Below are 18166 nucleotides of genomic sequence, written 5' to 3' on the forward strand. Positions count from 1 at the left end.
TGTTTAATATACATATTTTTTACTACTTTTATATTAAGAGATATGGCTGAATTGTGAAAATATTTTAATTTGTTAGTTCTAGAAATAATAACTAATGTTAGTAAGATACAATTTTTAATTTTTAAAATTAAATTGTATATATTAAATATAAATAATTTTAAAAAATATTGTATCTGTTAAATAAATCAATTTCTTTTAAATGCATTCAGGAAAATTAAGCATGTATAAAGTAAATAGATTTATAACATGATAATAAAATTTTTTATTAAAATAAATGACAGAAAATTGTGGTATAGCAGTTTTGAAAACTTTTACAAATATTGAATTCATTTGTATGTTATAGTAAATGTGAAATAAATAAAATATGATATATAATAAAATAATATATCTGATAATACTTATTATATATTATATATAATTACTTATGCCAATCTGATAATATAAAATTACCAATCGTTATCATCCTCAGAATCACCATTTTGATTCTTCAAGCTGGAAAATAAGACATCCCTGACTTTAGGTCGAGGATCATCCTTAATCTTTGTTGGTACTGCCTCTTCTTGTCCCAACATCCATTCCAATTCTACAGAATAATAAATAGAGACTTAAAATCATTCTAGTATGAGTATTATCTTTTCTAGAATACTTTAGATATATCACCTGCTTCGGACAAATTCATGCCACGGAATTCAAGTGGTCCAATAATTTGTTTCATCATATTTCCATTATGATAAATAAATATTGTAGGAAGATTGCTGTCAGGCCAATTAGGAATACATGTAGTAGAGATGCTTTTCAAAAATTTTGTGGTAGGAAATTTTCTTGCTAAATTAGCAAGGTACTGATTGACTAAAGTACAAAGTGGAATTCTGTATGAAAAGCATATACTCAATTAATATTCTGGCCATAATATTTATTGCAAAAATTTATTGTTCTTGCATACCCAGATTTATATAAATGTAGAACAACCCATACATCCTCTTCAGCTTTATTGATTTCTCTAACATAATCTTCCGCAGATATTTCTCGTACTTCCCCATATTTCGATTTGTCTGCTAGTGCCTTCATTTCTGCTATCCTCTTTTGCCGATATTCCTCCAAAATCCGTTGATCCTCTTCATCTTCTAGTTCGTCTAACTCATCCAAAGTCTTTTCTTCTAAATTGTTAGAAACTGTAACCGAATAATAATATAAAAACTATTTAAAAGGTAATAATTTATTTGTAGGTATATAACTTATTTCTAAATTAAAAAACAATTACCACGTCCTGTTTTTTCATCTATAGTACTCTCCAAGAGATTTACTATTTGATCTTCAGTAACTTCTTGCTCTTTTTTCTTTTCAGGTATGATACCTTTCTTTCTTAGAATATCATTCCATTCAGTATCCTCATTTGGATCTTGCTAAAATAGAAAAATAAATTTAAAGCGATCTAACAAATAATATAAAATATATCTAAATTTGTTTCCTACATTATGACATTATTATTAAAAAAATCTAAATAAAAATGAAACATTTTTCTATCTACATAATCATATTACCATATAAGGAGTCACGCGTGACTAATCCTTGCTTAACCTAAAACTCCGATTTTTGCTAATACTTACCATTTTGAAAAATCGATATTAAATGCTTTTATCAATGTGCTTGATTATTGTTTTGTATTTATTATAGATAAATTCTTTTGATGTACATAAAGAGATAATTATTATAACACAGAAAACGATACGAAGGTGATGGGAGAGAAACGACAGCTGATGTTTTTTACTCCAATAGCCACATGTGACACGTGCACATGTATGTACAATTGTACAATAGTGTTATTGATATATAAATGAAATTTAATTATTTAATCACATATTATTTCCAAATTTTTTTGTACAAGTATGCTACAATGAGAGAAATATATACTAAATATTAATATGAAAATAGATTTATATAAGTTTATTAAAACCTCTTAAATATTATATTATTTATGTAAAATAGCATGTTATTCTTTTCTTTTTTTCTTTACACTTATATCTTGATTATTGAATAACTTTTTATTATTTTAACCATTATCTAATTTTAGAGTTTCTTTTAATTATAAAAAAATTATTTAAACATTATTAATGAGGTATTGCATCCAGGATTATTTCATTTTACATACATCATTAATTAATACATGCAAAATATAGAATATACTACTTTTTGAGAATCATAAAATAACTTTATTTACTGTATTTGTTACAAGTTATAAAAATTGATATAAATTTTTATACACAAAAAATATCTTTCTTTTAAAACATTGAAAAAATATTGTCTTTTTCAGTTGCTTATAATTTTTATATTGAAAATAAGATTATGTATATGAAAAAATTAAAAGAGCAATATATGATTAATATCTTATAATCAATCCTTTTGGCACTTTTCTTGAAAATTACATATCAGTCTTTGTATATTTTAGATTCTATAATTAACATTCTAATCACAAACCTTTGCAACTAAAATTTTTTTTGTTAACATTATACACTATAATAAATAGATAAAATATATATTGTATATAACTTATAATAAAAATATGCCCGTTTAATTAAATAATAGATGTGAATATATTAATAATTGTGTTTGCATATTCAATCAAACATTCGAATACAACTAAAATACATGTATGTATATGTGAGTTCTTAATCAAAAATTGTATATAATGTGATTGTTATATATTGTAAAATGTGTAAAAAGTAGTAAGTGTCCTAAATAACATGTGCAATAAAACAAATTTCGGTCAATTTACTAAAGCACGTTATAAAAATTGTCTATTTATTTTCTTGACATGCTTCATTTGATTGTTGATTTTTTGTTTCTACGGGAAGCGCAAGTGTAGCAATAGCAGCGCACAATGCGGTTGCCGCATAAATGGCCATAGCTCCTGTGATGGACCATTGTAGAAATACTTGTGCTATATAAGGAGTGACCATAGCACCGATTCGTGCCATAGCGCTGCATGCACTTACACCTATGCTTCGTAAATGCGTGGGATACACTTCCGGTGTGTATACATATGCGGCTTGAAATACACCGGCGATTAAACCTCTGGCTAAAAATATGGCAATAGTCAACGCCGCTCTACTTAACAAGCAGGTTCTACTCAAAAAACAAATGACCATAGCAAACATCACTAATTGACAGGCCATTGTCTTTCGTCTGCCTATTCTCTCGATTGCAAAGACAGTAGAAAATATGCCAGGAAACTCTGCCAATGTTGTCCAAAGCAGATCAATATAATCGCCACGCTGCAATCGACAATCAAGTTGGCACATATTCTCATTTTGATCCCATGTACCACATTGCTCTGAGGATGTACGGAAAAGTTCAGTAGTCATTAACACCACTCCATAATAACAAAATGCTGTAATCATCCTGAAAGAAATTAATGCAACAAATAACATGTCTAACTTAAAAAATATTTTTTAACTTTATCCATTATAGTTTGCATTTACCATACAAGCCAAAGTAAAGCGGATGTTTTGCACATTTCTTTGCTTAAAACATCCTTTAATCGACCATGATTAGCTTGATAAAATCGGTCCATAACTAATCTTCCTACAGGCAGTGATTTTTTATTTTCTCTAGCTACGCGTTCCAGTGTCGAAACTGCACGATCTGTTTTTCCAGTTGTCATATCGAATATTGTAGATTCTGGTAGCCACTGCAAATACATACTACTATTTGATATAATCCAATTTTCTTAAAATTTCTAAGAAATGTATTAAATTTTCTTAATATTTTAATATATATGAATAACATATTGAAAGTATTTATATAAATTTACTACAAACCGGTGATATTACAGCAAATATAAATAATGGAATGGATGATAATATAAGAAGCCATCTCCATCCAAGATTGGGCATAACAATCAATGCAATTGCCACTTCAAAACAAGCCCCGAGAGCCCAGAAACACTAGCAATATATATATATTTTTTTATTACAAAGAGATAATCTATTTAATAAATAATTTTAATTCCTTCTTTTCTCTTATAAATTTATAATATAAACTCACATCTAATAGAATAACGCATCTCGCTCGTTGCTTTGCTGGTAAAAACTCTGCATATAATGTCACTCTGCAAAAAAGAAATTTATCAGTGATAATATATTGTAAAGCAAATAAGTTGCTTGTCCTTAAGAAACTTACCAAATACTTACGATTGAGGTACACAACCAATAGCAAATCCTACAACTCCTCTAAGCAATAGAATCCAGAGAAAGTTTGGTGCAAATGAACTTAGAAATGCATAGTAAGATAATAGTACTGCACATAAAGTTAGAGCTTGTTTACGACCATATCTGTCACTCAAATTATTCCAAAATGTAGAGCTTAACATCATGCCAAGGAAGACTACCTAAAAATTCAATTTCTAAAATAATAAATTTTAATATTCATGTATGTGTATATGATACACATATATATATAAGAATAATGATTGAATTTAGCAATTACTGTTGTGGTCAATGCTTGCTGATATCTAGAAATACCCCAGTCACAATGTAAGGATGGACTTAGAATACTCAGTATTGTAATCTCCATACTATCTACCATCCAACAAAGACCCGTGAATAAAGACAGTTTAACTTGAAATTTTCCAAAGCCTAAGGCATTGATAGCTTGTACTACAGTGAATGTATCTGTCAATAAAATTTGTATATAATTTAATTATTATAAATATTATTAAATTATAAATCAATTCTCCATTACTTTACATTCACATTTCTCTTACTTTTACTTTATATTCACATAATATATATAGAAACTCTTTAAACATTATATATTTTATTTTATTACTATATAAGATTTGTGAAAAATATACAGACCTATTTTCTTGTGTGCATGCATTTCTAACATATACTGTTGTTAGAGACATTTTGTAATATCCTGTTATCAATACAACTTAAAGTAGCTATTAGTGAACCAAATTCCCCAGTGTTAAGTGATCTCATGCGATATTAAGTATTTACAGTATAGGTTTCCATCATCGTTATACATTAAAGTTAAGTCAACCCTTTTCTGTACAATTAAAAGAAATATAATTAATCGACAAATAAAGATATAATTAATTAACAAATGATCACACTATAATTTATTATATACACTTTTATATCGTTTATAATTTAATATAACGTACCATCTGGTATAACGACAACAGAAGAAAGTTCCATCGAGCGCTCAGTACCATTTTCAAAGCTCGTATGACAACTTGACGTACTCTGAGCGCAAACATTTAATTCAGCGCCTTGTACTTCCTCCAATTGACGATATGGTTCATTGGATTTTTTATCCGAATTCAACATGATGATAACGTTCAATATAAACAATATACAGATATTCGTTCTTATCGTTGTAAGTTAGGTTAATGTTTCAATTGAGCGCAATAAATAAATGTATGTTAAATATATTAATTTAATTTTTTTTTATTTTACATTTTAATAGAAACACACTGAATGATATTTTTATTTTGCAAACTCTTGCTTTAATTAAACACAAAAAATTATCGAATAAGCTTACTACATATGATTATACACATATAGAAATGTATATGCATATGTATAGACATACACATTGTACATAAATTCAATGAAAAGTCGTCCTTCAACTCATTCTAAGGCCGACCAATCACACTCAAGTATGAAGAGAATACTCGACTGTGATTGGTTAATTTCTTAAGGCTTGGGCTTAAATTACCAATCAACCAATCAAAATAGCCGGGCGACAAATTGCTTTGTTCTGATTGATCAATTTCAACAGCAATCGAGCCCGTAATCCGTAGTGTGATTACGGCTTAATAGATGTCGCAACAAACGATACGTAAGGAATGCGGCGATGCTTTCAGACTACTCCATTGATGATTGAATTATCTGTAATTATCGTTATAAAGAAAACAAAAGTGAATCAATAGTATATGAGAAAAAATATCTCACTGAGACATACCACAATTTTTTTTTATTCGCAAAAATGTCGCACCGATTCAATTCCAGAGGAAGACTAAATTCCTTTGGACGATTTAATAGAGAAGGTAAAATTGCTCTCATAATGAATATTATTGTTTGGTTTGTTTTTTATGATACAAATGTGCTTCAAATATATATCTTTTAATTTTTAATATACGTTGAATATTTACTATATATATTTTTGGAGAAATAATATATGAAATAAACAGCGAGCAAGATTGGTTTTTGTTATATATGTATATGTATATTATTTATTATTATATATTTTCATATATTTGTTTTTTTATAAATTCTATATATTTTCATATATTTGTTTTTTTATAAATTCTTATAATCAAAATCTCTTGATATTAAGAATGATCTAGATCATTTTTATATAAATGATTCTAATTGAATCTTCGTCAAATAGCTTATTAGGTTACATATACTTCATTAATGTTCAGTACTATCTATTTTTGTAAAATTGAATAATTTCTTGATATTACAAATGATATTTTTCAGTTAGTAACTAATTTTGATTAATGTTATCTGATTGCTACATTAATTAAGATATCTATTTTTTATATCTTAGATCTATGATACTTTCGTCACTTATTTTTAAAATTTAAATGTTTTGTTTTTATTTTTATTGATTGTGTGTGTGTGTGTGTGTGTGTGTGTGTGTGTGTGTATGTGTGTGTGAATATTAAATATTGTACTATATAATAATTAAATTCTAAGTAAGGTTTTTAAGTTTTATATCTCAGAGTGGTTATATATTATATCTCAGTAACCTATATTTAAAATTTTCTAATATTTATATTTTATTACTATTGAAGATTTTTACTTAGAATATCAATAATGTTTCAACTATATAACAACTGTTATTGTTTTTGCTTTAGAATATTGATATTCTTAAAAGAAAATAAAATGTTTCTGAAACATTTTGAAATTTTTTTAGAACAAATGCAATCATCTGCATCTGGTTATGGAAGACCTTATTCACAAAGGCCAAGACATCCTCCTGGGCTTAAAGGAAAGGAAATAGGATTATTTTATAGAAATTTAAATAGAGAGAAAAAGAAGGAACAGCCAACTCTTAGATTATCACCACACATAGAACAAAAAATTAAAACTATTTTAAATAATTCTAAGAGCTTTTACAGTTCCATTTTTGACGAAAGGTGTAACTCTGAATATGATGACAAGTACCAGCATATTCATGATTCTCAATTTAAAAGAAAATTTTTAGAAATTATAAATGGTAATATAGAGCATAATCTTGTAAAGGCTATAAGTATGGAAGTAAAATTGCAGAGAAATAGCAATATGGACACAATATTATTAAATGAATATAAAGATAAGCAAATTCAAGATAATTATTTGAATATGTTAAAATTTCGACAAAAGTTACCAGTGTATCATAAGAAATCAGAAATATTACAATTGATTAAAGATAATCAAGTTATTGTCATTAGCGGAGAAACTGGTAAGTTGCAAAAATTATTTACTAATATAAAATAGAATGTTTTTTTGTGAACTGTTATCTGCATTTGAATGAGTGTACAACTAAAAATAAAAATTTTAAAAACTTAATTTGTGGGCATTAAATATTTGCTGAGTTTCATTTAAATTTTCTATTCTGATTGACAATTAAATTATTAATAATAATTGTTCTTTGAAATTTTAGGATGTGGCAAAACTACACAAATAGCACAATTTATATTGGATGATCAATTAGAAGCTGGAAATGGTAGTATTACTCGAATAATTTGCACACAGCCTAGGAGAATTTCAGCTATTTCTGTTGCGGAACGTGTAGCTGCAGAAAGAACAGAAAAACTTGGGAAATCTGTAGGCTATCAGATACGACTTGAAAAGTATGTTTTTATGAAAGAAAAATGTATATTTTTTATATGTTATAAAAAAGATATAAAATTCCCAAGTCATCTATTCACTTTTTTTATCTTTAGAATTCCAACGCGTGAACAAGGAAGTATATTATTTTGCACAACTGGTATATTATTACAAATTATGAAGACTGATCCAGCATTAAAAGATTTCTCTCATGTGATATTAGATGAAATTCATGAACGTACCACAGAAAGTGATTTCATTATTACATTATTAAAACAAGTTATTCCAAAAGTAAGTTTAAGTATCTATATGTCAATATTTTACTAATGTTTTATTTTATTCTATATAAATTTATTTTATTTATATTTAAGTATCAAACTATGAAAAAATTTGATATCAAGTGTCATATATTATGTGAAAAATATTACTATATAGAAATATTATAAAACCTATAAATTTATTTCTTTTAGAGAACGGATTTAAAAATTCTCTTGATGAGTGCAACGTTAAATTCTGAACGTTTTTCAAAATATTATAATGAATGTCCAATGATACATATACCAGGATTCACCTATCCAGTTCAAGAATTTTATTTAGAAGATGTTTTGTCACTTATACAGTAGGTTATTGATGTAACATTAATATATTTGATAAAGATTTTTGTCAATTATATTTTTAATTAATTTTTGGTAACTCATATATATTAGAGAATTTTTTTTAAATAAATATTTAATATTTTTTCAATTTATAGATTTAGATTCCCTGAAGCAGAATCTACAGTTTACAGAAAATATGGAAAGGCACAAAGAGAAAGATATAAAGAGAAAGTACATAAGAAAGAAGATTTTTTTGATATAATACAACCTTACATTCAACAATTAAGAGCTGAAGTAAATATATGAATATTTTATATTGCTTGTATTATTAGAATATTTTATATTACTATGTATGTGCGTGTGTTTATATATATGTGAAATAGGATATATATTTTGTATACATACATATCAGAAGTGATTTAAAAAAAATTGTGATAATATAATTGAAATAATTATAATGTGATTTACATTTAATTAGGTGAAATATGCAGAACATGTTTTGAGTGAATTACGGAATCCAAATAGTGAAAATCTTTCATTAGAGCTTATAGAAAAATTAGTTAGGTATATCTGTAATAATAAACAGCCTGGAGCTATTCTTATTTTTCTACCTGGCATGATGGATATATCACAATTAAATAAAATGATGTTAGAGTCTGGATGTTATCCACCTAGTAAGTATTTATATTTATATAATCCAACATTATGTGTATGAATACTTAGCATATGTTTTACATGTATGTTACAATGTATACTAAATTCTTGAAGTGAGTTCTGATTTAATATTTAATATTCCGATCAAATCATAAATTTAATTTATTTTTGAAATTGAATCAAGTTTTTCTATTTTCTTTAATGATTAACTTATACCATTGTTTAATTCTAGCCATTGATACTATCTATAATGTATATTTTCAATAGCATCATGATAAAAAATAATTGAAAATTATAGTGAAAGTAATGCATATATTTTATATGTGTAATGTAAGAATTCTCTCTCTCTCTTTTATAGATAAGTACATTATTTACCCTCTTCATTCACGCATGCCGACAATTGATCAGAAACTTATATTTAAAGAACCTCCTGATGATATTCGTAAAATAATCATTGCAACTTCCATTGCTGAGACATCAATAACTATAGAAGATGTAGTATATGTAATAGATTGTGGAAAAACAAAGCTTGGAAGATTTGATATAGCACATAACATTCAAACTTTAAATCCTGAATGGGTATCTTTAGCTAATGCCAAACAAAGACGCGGTAGGGCCGGCAGGTGCGTTTTTCTATATTTTATAGTTTTAAATTCAAACAAAAATAATGTGTATTATTAAATGTTCATATTTGTAAAATTAACATGTGTTTCTTATAGGGTTAAAAGTGGAGAATGTTATCATTTGTACAGTAAAGCTCGAGAAATGACATTTGATCAATATCCATTGCCAGAAATGTTACGAACGCGCTTAGAAGAGGTGATTTTGCAAATAAAAATGTTACAATTAGGAAAAGCTAAAGAGTTCCTAGCTAGTATCATGGATCCACCAGATCTAAAAGCCATCGATCTGTCTCTAAATTTACTTAGAACACTTAATGCTCTAGATGAAGAAGAGCATTTAACTCCTTTGGGTTATCATTTGGCACACTTGCCACTTGATCCTAGAACAGGTAATTTTATTTTTGCTACAAAAACCTTATTCAAAACTCTTATTACACTGTATATATGTATAATAAAAATTATTTTATTAGGAAAAATGATTCTCTGGGCGGCACTCTTCTCCTGCGTTGAACCAATATTTGCTATTGCTGCTAGTCTCACATTTAAAGATGCTTTCTACTGCCCGTTGGGAAAAGAGGAAGAAGCTAATAAAAAGAAGTTAGAACTCAGTATGGGAGAATATAGTGATCATATTGCTCTCGCGGAAGCTCTAAGAAGATTCGAAGTTGCGCGCCGAAGAGGAAATGCTGGCCAGTTTTGTCGAGAATATTTTCTCTCTTTCAATACATTGAAACTTCTCTCCGAAATGAAAATCCAATTCGCACAATATTTATATGAAATGAAATTTCTGAATAGTGATAATCCAGGCGATAAAAACGCTAATAGAAATTCAAACAATGTAGCGTTAATAAAAACCATTGTTTGTGCCGGATTATATCCTAATATTGCTGTTATAAGGTACAAATTTATTTCAACTCTTAATCTGTTTTAATTTTTTGAAATTTTGATAATTGGAATTACTGTGTATTCTGATTTTAATTACAATCATTTTATTAAGATCATATACAATAATATTAACATTTTATTGAAATTATATAGAATAATATTAAGCATAATGTATAACATATTTTTATAAAAAATATATATTTTTTAATATATTTTTATTTATAAAATTGTATTCTTTTTTGTATCTTTTAGAAGAGCTAGTAAAAATGGAATATTTAGCTGGACACCGGAAGATGGAAGTGTACGTACGCATCCGTCAAGCGTAAATTGCAAAGCTTCTAACTTCCCTAGTCAGTATTTAACATATTTTACGAAGCAACGTTCCACCGCTATATATTTACATGATACTACTTGTATCAGTATTCCAATTTTATTGTTTACTGGACCGAATATATCAATAAGTAAATATGCCCATTTCTATTTGGATATTAATTATTAATATGTTAATTGTGCATATTGATAATATCTATTTTATATTTCAGAACGAGAAAAAGGAAAATACATAATTAATAATTTTAACTTGTCTGAAAATATTATTTGTGAATCACAAACTGCGGAAGTGATACAGGTATGTATATATACATGTTCTTTGAAAACGAAAATAATTTTGATATAATTTCTTTATATAGGAACTTCAACACGCTCTAAATTGCTTATTGGAATATAAGATTACACACCCAGCAACAGTACTTTGGTCATCATTTGAAGGACAAATATTAAAGTAAATCTGCATATATTTACATTATTTTGCGCAAATAAGCGTTAATAATTATAATTGTTATGTGCATTTGAATTTATATGTATTTATTATGTTATTTAGCGCAATCATCGAATTAATATCCCAGGAGGACCGAGAAATGGGTTACAATAAAGAAGATATATATTATAGTTCTGATTAATATTATACTGATTAATATTACTTACAGTTCTGGTTAATATTTATAATCATTAATTTATTCAAGTATCAATTATGCAGTGATTTCCATATTGTTTAAAAATATATATAAAAATAAATCATTAACAATTTTATTCTAAAACTTTTTTTTTCATTAATTTTGCGAAATATTTTATTATTGCAATATATTATATTAGAAAAGATGAATATATTATAAATATTAAACATGTAACATTATATAATGATATATAACAATATCCTTAAAAAATTATGTAATAAATCAAGAAATTCCAGTCATATTAATTATAAGATTCAATTAATTTAATATTTGTAAAAATTAAAGAATATTTACAATCAATATATTTCATCAATATTATTTTTTATACAAAATATATTTATGCAAAGTAATTATTTGGATATAAAGTTTGGAAAAATTTTCGTTTTAAAATTGTAACAATAGAAATTGTTTCTGTCGTCCGAAAATGTTAGAGATTTAAATAATATTAGTAATAATATGTTTATAGAATAGGCAAAATTAATCAATTATTAGGACACTTAATATTTGAATACTTCTCTAAAAATTAAAAACTTTTATTATTATATTAAGTCACAAGTATATTCTCTGTCCAAGTATATATAATTGTATATATAATTTCCTGAATTTTCAAATTTATATTTGAAAAGAAAAATATATATCATATGTTAAATAGTTAGATTATAATTACATATTACAAATAAGTATAAAAGTTACAGAAAAGACGAAGTAGAATATGTATATTGTTTATTTTTATTGTTTCAGTAAGAGACGTGTTTACATTGTGTATACATTAAATAAAAATCCGATAATGCAAATTTCGGGCAAAATACAAATTCGAATTAGATATATTGATTTTGTAAACATAAATAATGTAGATAAGTAAACCAGTTGTCACTCTTCTCTTTATGTGGTTGAATAAAATGGCGATTTAGATTAAATCAACGAAGATCGTTTAGGAGAAACTGACAACAATATAACACAACGTACACGATTCTTAGCGCATCCATAGTGCAACAGGACGCGAACTTTTGACCCGTTACTTGACGCGATCGTCAATAAAATACTATATCTAGCTTCTGCTTTGTACCGCTTTGTCATTCATGAATGTAAAACGTACTGCCATAACTTGGTTGCTTCGGCGAGAGATGGAAATGAGCATAAACATACATTCTGATCATATACGATATTCTGTATATTGTGCGATTAAAATATATAATGTATGTAAAATGTATATTGCAAAAATATTGAGATACAATTTTCAAGTTACTTTATGATATTAAATATTCTACTGTTTGTATATTAGTGTTGTAAATTCTATATAAGCCGCTTTTTCCTTTATCTAATCCACTTGCAATAATACAGAATGACTTGACGCAGCTCCAGCAAACTATTATATTTCCTTTTTTTTAATGAAAATAATTTCTTTGTTAACATTCTCTCTCTAAGGAAATTTTCATCAATATTTTTGCAAAATAAGCTCTAAAAAAACCCTTGAAAAATTCGCTTGCATTTCAGACTTGGCTTGGAATCATTTCTCGCGCGACAAGCGTTTTCGATTTTTCCGTAAATTCGTAGCAAGATTGTAAACACGCGCGTAAAAAATGAGTGAGATAGGATTGAAGTTTGACACGAGCCGATAGTAGCCGCGAGAGCGGCAAAAAAAGAGCGAGAGAAAAGAGCGGCAGCACGTGTGGTGGTGGGGAGTGGAGGAAAGCGGCGAGCGTGGGAAGGGAGGGGATACGTCGGGCCGATACATGGAGTACAACGACTAGCGTTTGACTCAGTCTTCATCCGACCGTCGCGGGCGTCGTGTCGCGAGCTCGTGCGCGCGAGAACCGAGTCTTGCCGCGAGATATCGAAACGAGAACGTAAGGAACGGCTGATCGGTGCGGCAGTAATATACACCCGACCGACGTGAATCGCGGTCTTATCTTTACCTAACGGACATTTTGCAAGAATATGCGAAATTAGATTAGATTAAGACAAGAATTGACGTTTCTCTTGGTCGGACTTAGAAGGATACGAGATCGATGCGAAGACCGCCGAACTTGAAAAATCGAGAAAAATCGAGCATAGAGAATAATCTCGAGGGACGCGAAAATTCATATCACGAAGAAAAATTCGCTTGGGAAACAACGCAAAGTGATCAGCGGAAACCGATGTTTCGAATGTCGCGCGATGACGAGCTGTAAAAAATCGTGAAAAAGAGTGTAATAACGGATAGCGAGGAATAAACGAGAAGGGAGTCGACGACATTAGAGCTTCGGTCTGTTTTGACAGTCTCGCGGGAGAATCCGATGACAGGCGGTCCGCGATTCCGCCCGAGAGGCTAATATGCCATTAACTAGCCAGCGGAGGACGGGGATGTTTATGAAAGAGCAGGAGAAGGAGCGCAAAGTGCAGGAAACTAGTGGACTGGACGTGGACAACTTGCAGCGGCAACTTCACGCTCTTGCGACAGGTGCAGGTTATTACGGCGCTGTCGCCTCTTCTGCCTCGCGCGGTGATAATAACGTTCACGATTGTCATTATCCCGACCGAGTGCCCGCCCGTCGACCTGTTGTCGTCTGAGAGAGACATTTACGTGCGTGCTATCGGGCTTTACCGTTCGCGAAAATCCACGCTCCGCCTGAAAATAGAAGGAGGAAAGAAGGAGACGAGGTATAACGTTTTCTTTTTCTCAATCGACACCCGAGCTGCTATCTCTCTCGTTGTTTATTTTATCTCGCGCATCGCAAAGAACGAGAGACTCGCGAGCGCATCCCGACAGTTATACGAGACCAAACACAGAACGCGCCTCTCGACGAGCGTCCGCTCTTGTTTCTCCCGACGGGAAAGATTGTATCGGAAAATCGAATCGGGCGCGCGCGCGGCCTGCGAGTGTGCGTGTGTGCGCGCGTGCACGGGTGGTGCGTGCGCGAGAGCCTGTGTCGGTGAGAGCGGGTCAGTGAACGATTGCGCGCCGCCGCCGTCGCGAGAGCAACGAGAGGGAAGGGTATCCCTCTTTCTTTCCTTCTCTCCCTTCGTACATGCACGTGCGAAAGCGAGGAGAAACGTGAAACGCGCGCGTGCGCCGGCTCGTGTGTACTCGGCGCCCTAACACACACACACATACGCGGACATCACACCCGTACGCCGGACGTCGCGAGTGCGCGCTCGCGCGCGATATATAGAACCTTACAGGTGCGCGAGTATGCGCGGACGCGCGCGCGCGCGATAGAGACGACAGCGCGCAGCCGAAGAGGAGCACCAGAAGGAGGAGGAGGAGGAGGAGGAGGAAAAGGAGGAGTAGGAGGCAAAGGCAGAGGTGGAGGCAGAGGAAAAAGAAGAGAAGAAGCCAGTGACACCGGGAGGGTCGGTTGTTCCTGGTGTGTAAAGCGGCTACACCGGGGTACACCTATACATCCGTATCCGTGCGTACGTGTGCGCGCGCGCGCGCGCGAGAAACCGCGTGTGTCGGGAGATCCGCGGATATATAAGCGAGGACGGTGCGCGAGGTTCTCCCTCTCCCTCTCTTTCTGTCGTTCTCTCTCGCGCCCACGAGCGAAGGAAAGAAAAAAAAAAAGGGAAAACAAAAGTTCGGGCGAAAAGAAATGCGGGTTCGTTGACTGCGCGCCGTCGTTGCGCGATGGCCGCATGCTCGTGCCCGATGCTGCTAGTGTGTAGTGTGCGCGTGACAGGAGCGACGACGACGACGACGACGACGACGACGACGACGACGACCATCAGGGCGCGACCGGCGGTGTTCGTGACGACGACGATCTCGACGACAGAGGAGATGCCGGCTGCTGCTCGCTGCTCGCACGACGAGAGCCGAGTCGAGAGGCAGTGAATCTACCGGGGACCTCGCACGGGATATTCGACGTCTCCACCACCGGCACCGGCAACCACGGGGAGCAACGGCCGCCGGTAAATCCGTCGACGAGATTTACGAGGTACGTGTCTCCGAATTTCGTAATTAATCGTTCGATATCCCGAGTGTCAAGCTGGCGAGAACGACGAAAGGAATATGGGTCACTCGCATTTTTTCGTCGCAGGACGAACGATTATCGGACAGATTGTCAGACTGGCCGGGTCTGACGATCGCCGGTTTAAATAATTCGTTGAAAAGAGGATCGTTTTCAGAGAAATAATATTTACATAAAAGAGAGGAGATATGTACAAAAGATGTATATTGTAGAAAAGATGATAAAAATTTGAAAATTATACACATTTTTAAAGAAAAGGTTCATGTGACGTACATTATTAATTAGTGAATCAGAAAGCGCGATAAAAAAGAAAGGCTAGAAGACCGTGGTGCAGGATGTTAGAGCGTAAAAAATAATAAAAGACTGTAAGTAAGAGATATATTAATATATATTAATAACCAGTTAGATATAAAAATACGTTTCGATCTTTTCCAATGATATTTTTCCTATCGTGCTTGTCCTTGTTTAACCGCGCTCTGTTATTATTATTTTTAATTTGAATTTTGTTTCTTTTTTAACGACTTCTTGAACATTGAAAAGGCTCTTAAACAGATCGAAACGTACATATGTATTTTTATATCTAACTGATTATTAATATGTCTCTTACTTAGAGTCTTTTATTATTTTTTACGCTCTAACATCCTGCACAGTCTTCTAGCCTCTCTTTTTTATTGCGTTTTGTTATCATCCGGACCGTATATTGCTTTTGTCATTGTGTTTAAGAATGGCAGTACATAATATTCAAAAGTATAAGAGAAAATTCATAGAGATGGTGAAATTTTACATAAAATAGAAATGCAAAGATACATAAAATCTGTCGTTTCGACTTTCTTCTGAATCTTTTTCAATGTCAGAAAATAAATGTAAAAATTTATTGAAAGTTTTATATTCATTATTTGAAAGTTAACTGAATCACAAAGAGTCAATGCTATAAACTAATAGAAAAAAAAAACGGTAGAGTCGCATAAATTATGTCGCAAATATGTAAAATTGATGTTAACAAAAAAAATCACAATAAAGAAAACGCAGTAAATGTAAAAATAATAAGAGAGATTAAGGCAACGCAAAACTAGGAAGCTCACCTTGCCTATGTCCTTCATTAAAATCGTTGATATAATTGAAAGATTAGAAAGAGCTCTTAGCTCTCACATCATAATCGATATGCCAACTATTCGTTATACAAAGAGCAGAAATTAATAAAAATAATTGAGATGTAAAAGGGCAGGAAAATTATTTATAAAAAATAAAAAAGCACAAGAGCAGAGCAACCACATTTTACATAATGACAAACTCGGTAATAAAAAAAAATTAGAGAAACAATAAGTTTATTTTGTGACATTGAAAAGGATTCGGAGGAAGGTCGAAACGTCTGTCGACAAATTTTTTATTTATTATTTTGTATGGTTTGCGTTTTTATTATATGTAAAATTTCTCTCTCGATCTCTATGAATTTTCTCTTATAATATACATACTTTTGATATTATGCACTACCATCTGCGTCCATAATTCTTAGCCTTATTCACTAATTAATAATAAAAATTAAATAAATAAATATTTGTATATATTTGTTCCATATCTTCAGACACAGATATTTATTGCGAACAAGAATTATAAAAGAATGTCAGTCTGATACTGTTATAAAAAAATTCGCGATACTTTATATTAAATGCTTTTGCTATATATTAAATATATCCTACGATTAATCAAATATAATAAAAATAATAGATTAAATATAAGAATAATTTTATCAATTAGCAACCTATTTACATAAAGTTTTTCTCTCTTTTCTCTTTCTCTTTCTGCCTCTTCTTTTCTCTTTCTTCTGTTTTGTTTTTTTGTCTGTTCAAAGTAAAAATATAAAATCTATTATAATATATATTATAATATATATTTTTATATTATGCTCATCGCGATTGCTACATACTTGTTATTATAGTATCTTTTTATTTTCTCTCTCTCTCTCTCTCTTTTTCTCTCTTCTCTATACTTCTCTACATCTTATTGGGTGCTTCTACGAACAAAATACAGATATCTATTAAAAATGTTATATATGAGTACTTATTTATATAATTATATTAAATGTATATGAGTACTTATACATATTAGTAAAAAATAGAATTTAAAAATATTAATGATACTTTGAATGACATTTCATGGAAATTCGACAAACAACTCTTCTTGTAATATTTCCGTCACATTAATTGTGCTCAAAAGAGCTTCTCGTAACAAGAATTTATTACATATGCCTGACAAACGAGTTGCAACTTGGAGAAATAAATATCCGCGCTTGCCTATGTCAAGCGAGTTAACTTACACCAATGCTGCAACTTGCATCTCTCTCTCGTACCGTTAATATCTCTAGGATTATCATTTCCTTGCGGTGCAATGCAAAATCTATTACGCGACATTCAACGAGGCGGTCAAGGCTACGTTCGCTATTTCCATAACACATCGACCTTCGTCGTCATCACGAAATCCTTAGAATTAAATCATCATGATAATAATTGAGGGAACGATTAATGTAAGTCGCGCGCGCGCGTACAATATTTTTTTCCAGCGTCCAAGAGGCTCGTCTTGAATTCTCGACTTTGAATTTGCACTTGGTATCACTTGCGACGGTCA

At 30.9% G+C, this 18166-nt stretch overlaps 4 protein-coding genes across 6 annotated transcripts in view; 2 read left to right on the plus strand and 2 right to left on the minus strand.

Moving 5' to 3' along the window:
• Nucleotides 1–445: 445 nt before the first annotated feature.
• On the minus strand, nt 446–1796 carry LOC105257047 (viral IAP-associated factor homolog). Of its 2 annotated transcripts, none has more exons than XM_011267394.3 (5): nt 1608–1796; nt 1262–1403; nt 944–1172; nt 661–869; nt 446–583 (listed from the first exon to the last, which is right to left on the minus strand). In XM_011267394.3, exons 1-5 carry the CDS (start codon nt 1608–1610, stop codon nt 447–449), a joined length of 720 nt encoding a protein of 239 aa, XP_011265696.1. In that variant the 5' UTR covers nt 1611–1796; the 3' UTR covers nt 446. The 2 variants fall into 2 exon arrangements, with proteins under 2 accessions (XP_011265696.1, XP_011265697.1); XM_011267395.2 differs by lacking the exon at nt 1608–1796 and adding an exon at nt 1542–1585.
• Nucleotides 1797–2575: 779 nt separating this feature from the next.
• Nucleotides 2576–5448, minus strand: LOC105257046 (synaptic vesicle 2-related protein). Of its 2 annotated transcripts, XM_011267393.3 has the most exons (8): nt 5168–5300; nt 4857–5049; nt 4486–4670; nt 4191–4387; nt 4045–4108; nt 3819–3944; nt 3480–3688; nt 2576–3399 (listed from the first exon to the last, which is right to left on the minus strand). In XM_011267393.3, the coding sequence occupies exons 2-8, from the start codon at nt 4885–4887 to the stop codon at nt 2796–2798; spliced, it is 1416 nt and encodes a 471-aa protein (XP_011265695.1). In that variant the 5' UTR covers nt 4888–5049; nt 5168–5300; the 3' UTR covers nt 2576–2795. The 2 variants fall into 2 exon arrangements, with proteins under 2 accessions (XP_011265695.1, XP_011265694.1); XM_011267392.3 differs by lacking the exon at nt 4857–5049 and having other exon boundaries at nt 5168–5448.
• Nucleotides 5449–5861: 413 nt separating this feature from the next.
• On the plus strand, nt 5862–11635 carry LOC105257045 (ATP-dependent RNA helicase DHX36). Its single transcript, XM_011267391.3, has 14 exons — nt 5862–6055; nt 6931–7458; nt 7660–7849; nt 7943–8117; nt 8297–8445; nt 8578–8716; nt 8901–9096; nt 9435–9699; nt 9796–10088; nt 10170–10596; nt 10837–11045; nt 11127–11212; nt 11274–11365; nt 11465–11635. The coding sequence occupies exons 1-14, from the start codon at nt 5995–5997 to the stop codon at nt 11541–11543; spliced, it is 2889 nt and encodes a 962-aa protein (XP_011265693.1). The 5' UTR covers nt 5862–5994; the 3' UTR covers nt 11544–11635.
• Nucleotides 11636–13387: 1752 nt separating this feature from the next.
• Nucleotides 13388–18166, plus strand: part of LOC105257044 (ABC transporter G family member 9) — a 125708-nt gene continuing 120929 nt past the window's right edge. The window contains exon 1 of the mRNA XM_011267390.3: nt 13388–15511. The gene's annotated coding sequence lies outside the window, so the exon portion shown is untranslated. The remainder of the gene's footprint in view (nt 15512–18166) is intronic.

This window comes from Camponotus floridanus, unplaced genomic scaffold (assembly GCF_003227725.1).
Source record: "Camponotus floridanus strain SB8 unplaced genomic scaffold, Cflo_v7.5 scaffold26, whole genome shotgun sequence".
Lineage (NCBI taxonomy): Eukaryota > Metazoa > Arthropoda > Insecta > Hymenoptera > Formicidae > Camponotus > Camponotus floridanus.

Excerpts from the sequence above, each read along its gene's own strand:
- LOC105257047 (XM_011267394.3), bottom strand. Across the intron at positions 870-943 it reads CTACATTTATATAAATCTGG|AATTCCACTTTGTACTTTAG; the intron begins GTATGCAAGAAC and ends CTTTTCATACAG. Across the intron at positions 584-660 it reads CATGAATTTGTCCGAAGCAG|AATTGGAATGGATGTTGGGA; the intron begins GTGATATATCTA and ends ATTATTCTGTAG.
- LOC105257046 (XM_011267392.3), bottom strand. The coding sequence starts at position 5,333 with ATGTTGAATTCGGATAAAAAATCCAATGAACCATATCGTCAATTGGAG. Across the intron at positions 3,689-3,818 it reads TATTTGCTGTAATATCACCG|TGGCTACCAGAATCTACAAT; the intron begins GTTTGTAGTAAA and ends ATGTATTTGCAG. Across the intron at positions 3,400-3,479 it reads GCTTTACTTTGGCTTGTATG|GATGATTACAGCATTTTGTT; the intron begins GTAAATGCAAAC and ends AATTTCTTTCAG.
- LOC105257045 (XM_011267391.3), top strand. The coding sequence starts at position 5,995 with ATGTCGCACCGATTCAATTCCAGAGGAAGACTAAATTCCTTTGGACGA. Across the intron at positions 9,097-9,434 it reads GTCTGGATGTTATCCACCTA|ATAAGTACATTATTTACCCT; the intron begins GTAAGTATTTAT and ends TCTCTTTTATAG. Across the intron at positions 11,213-11,273 it reads AAACTGCGGAAGTGATACAG|GAACTTCAACACGCTCTAAA; the intron begins GTATGTATATAT and ends TTCTTTATATAG.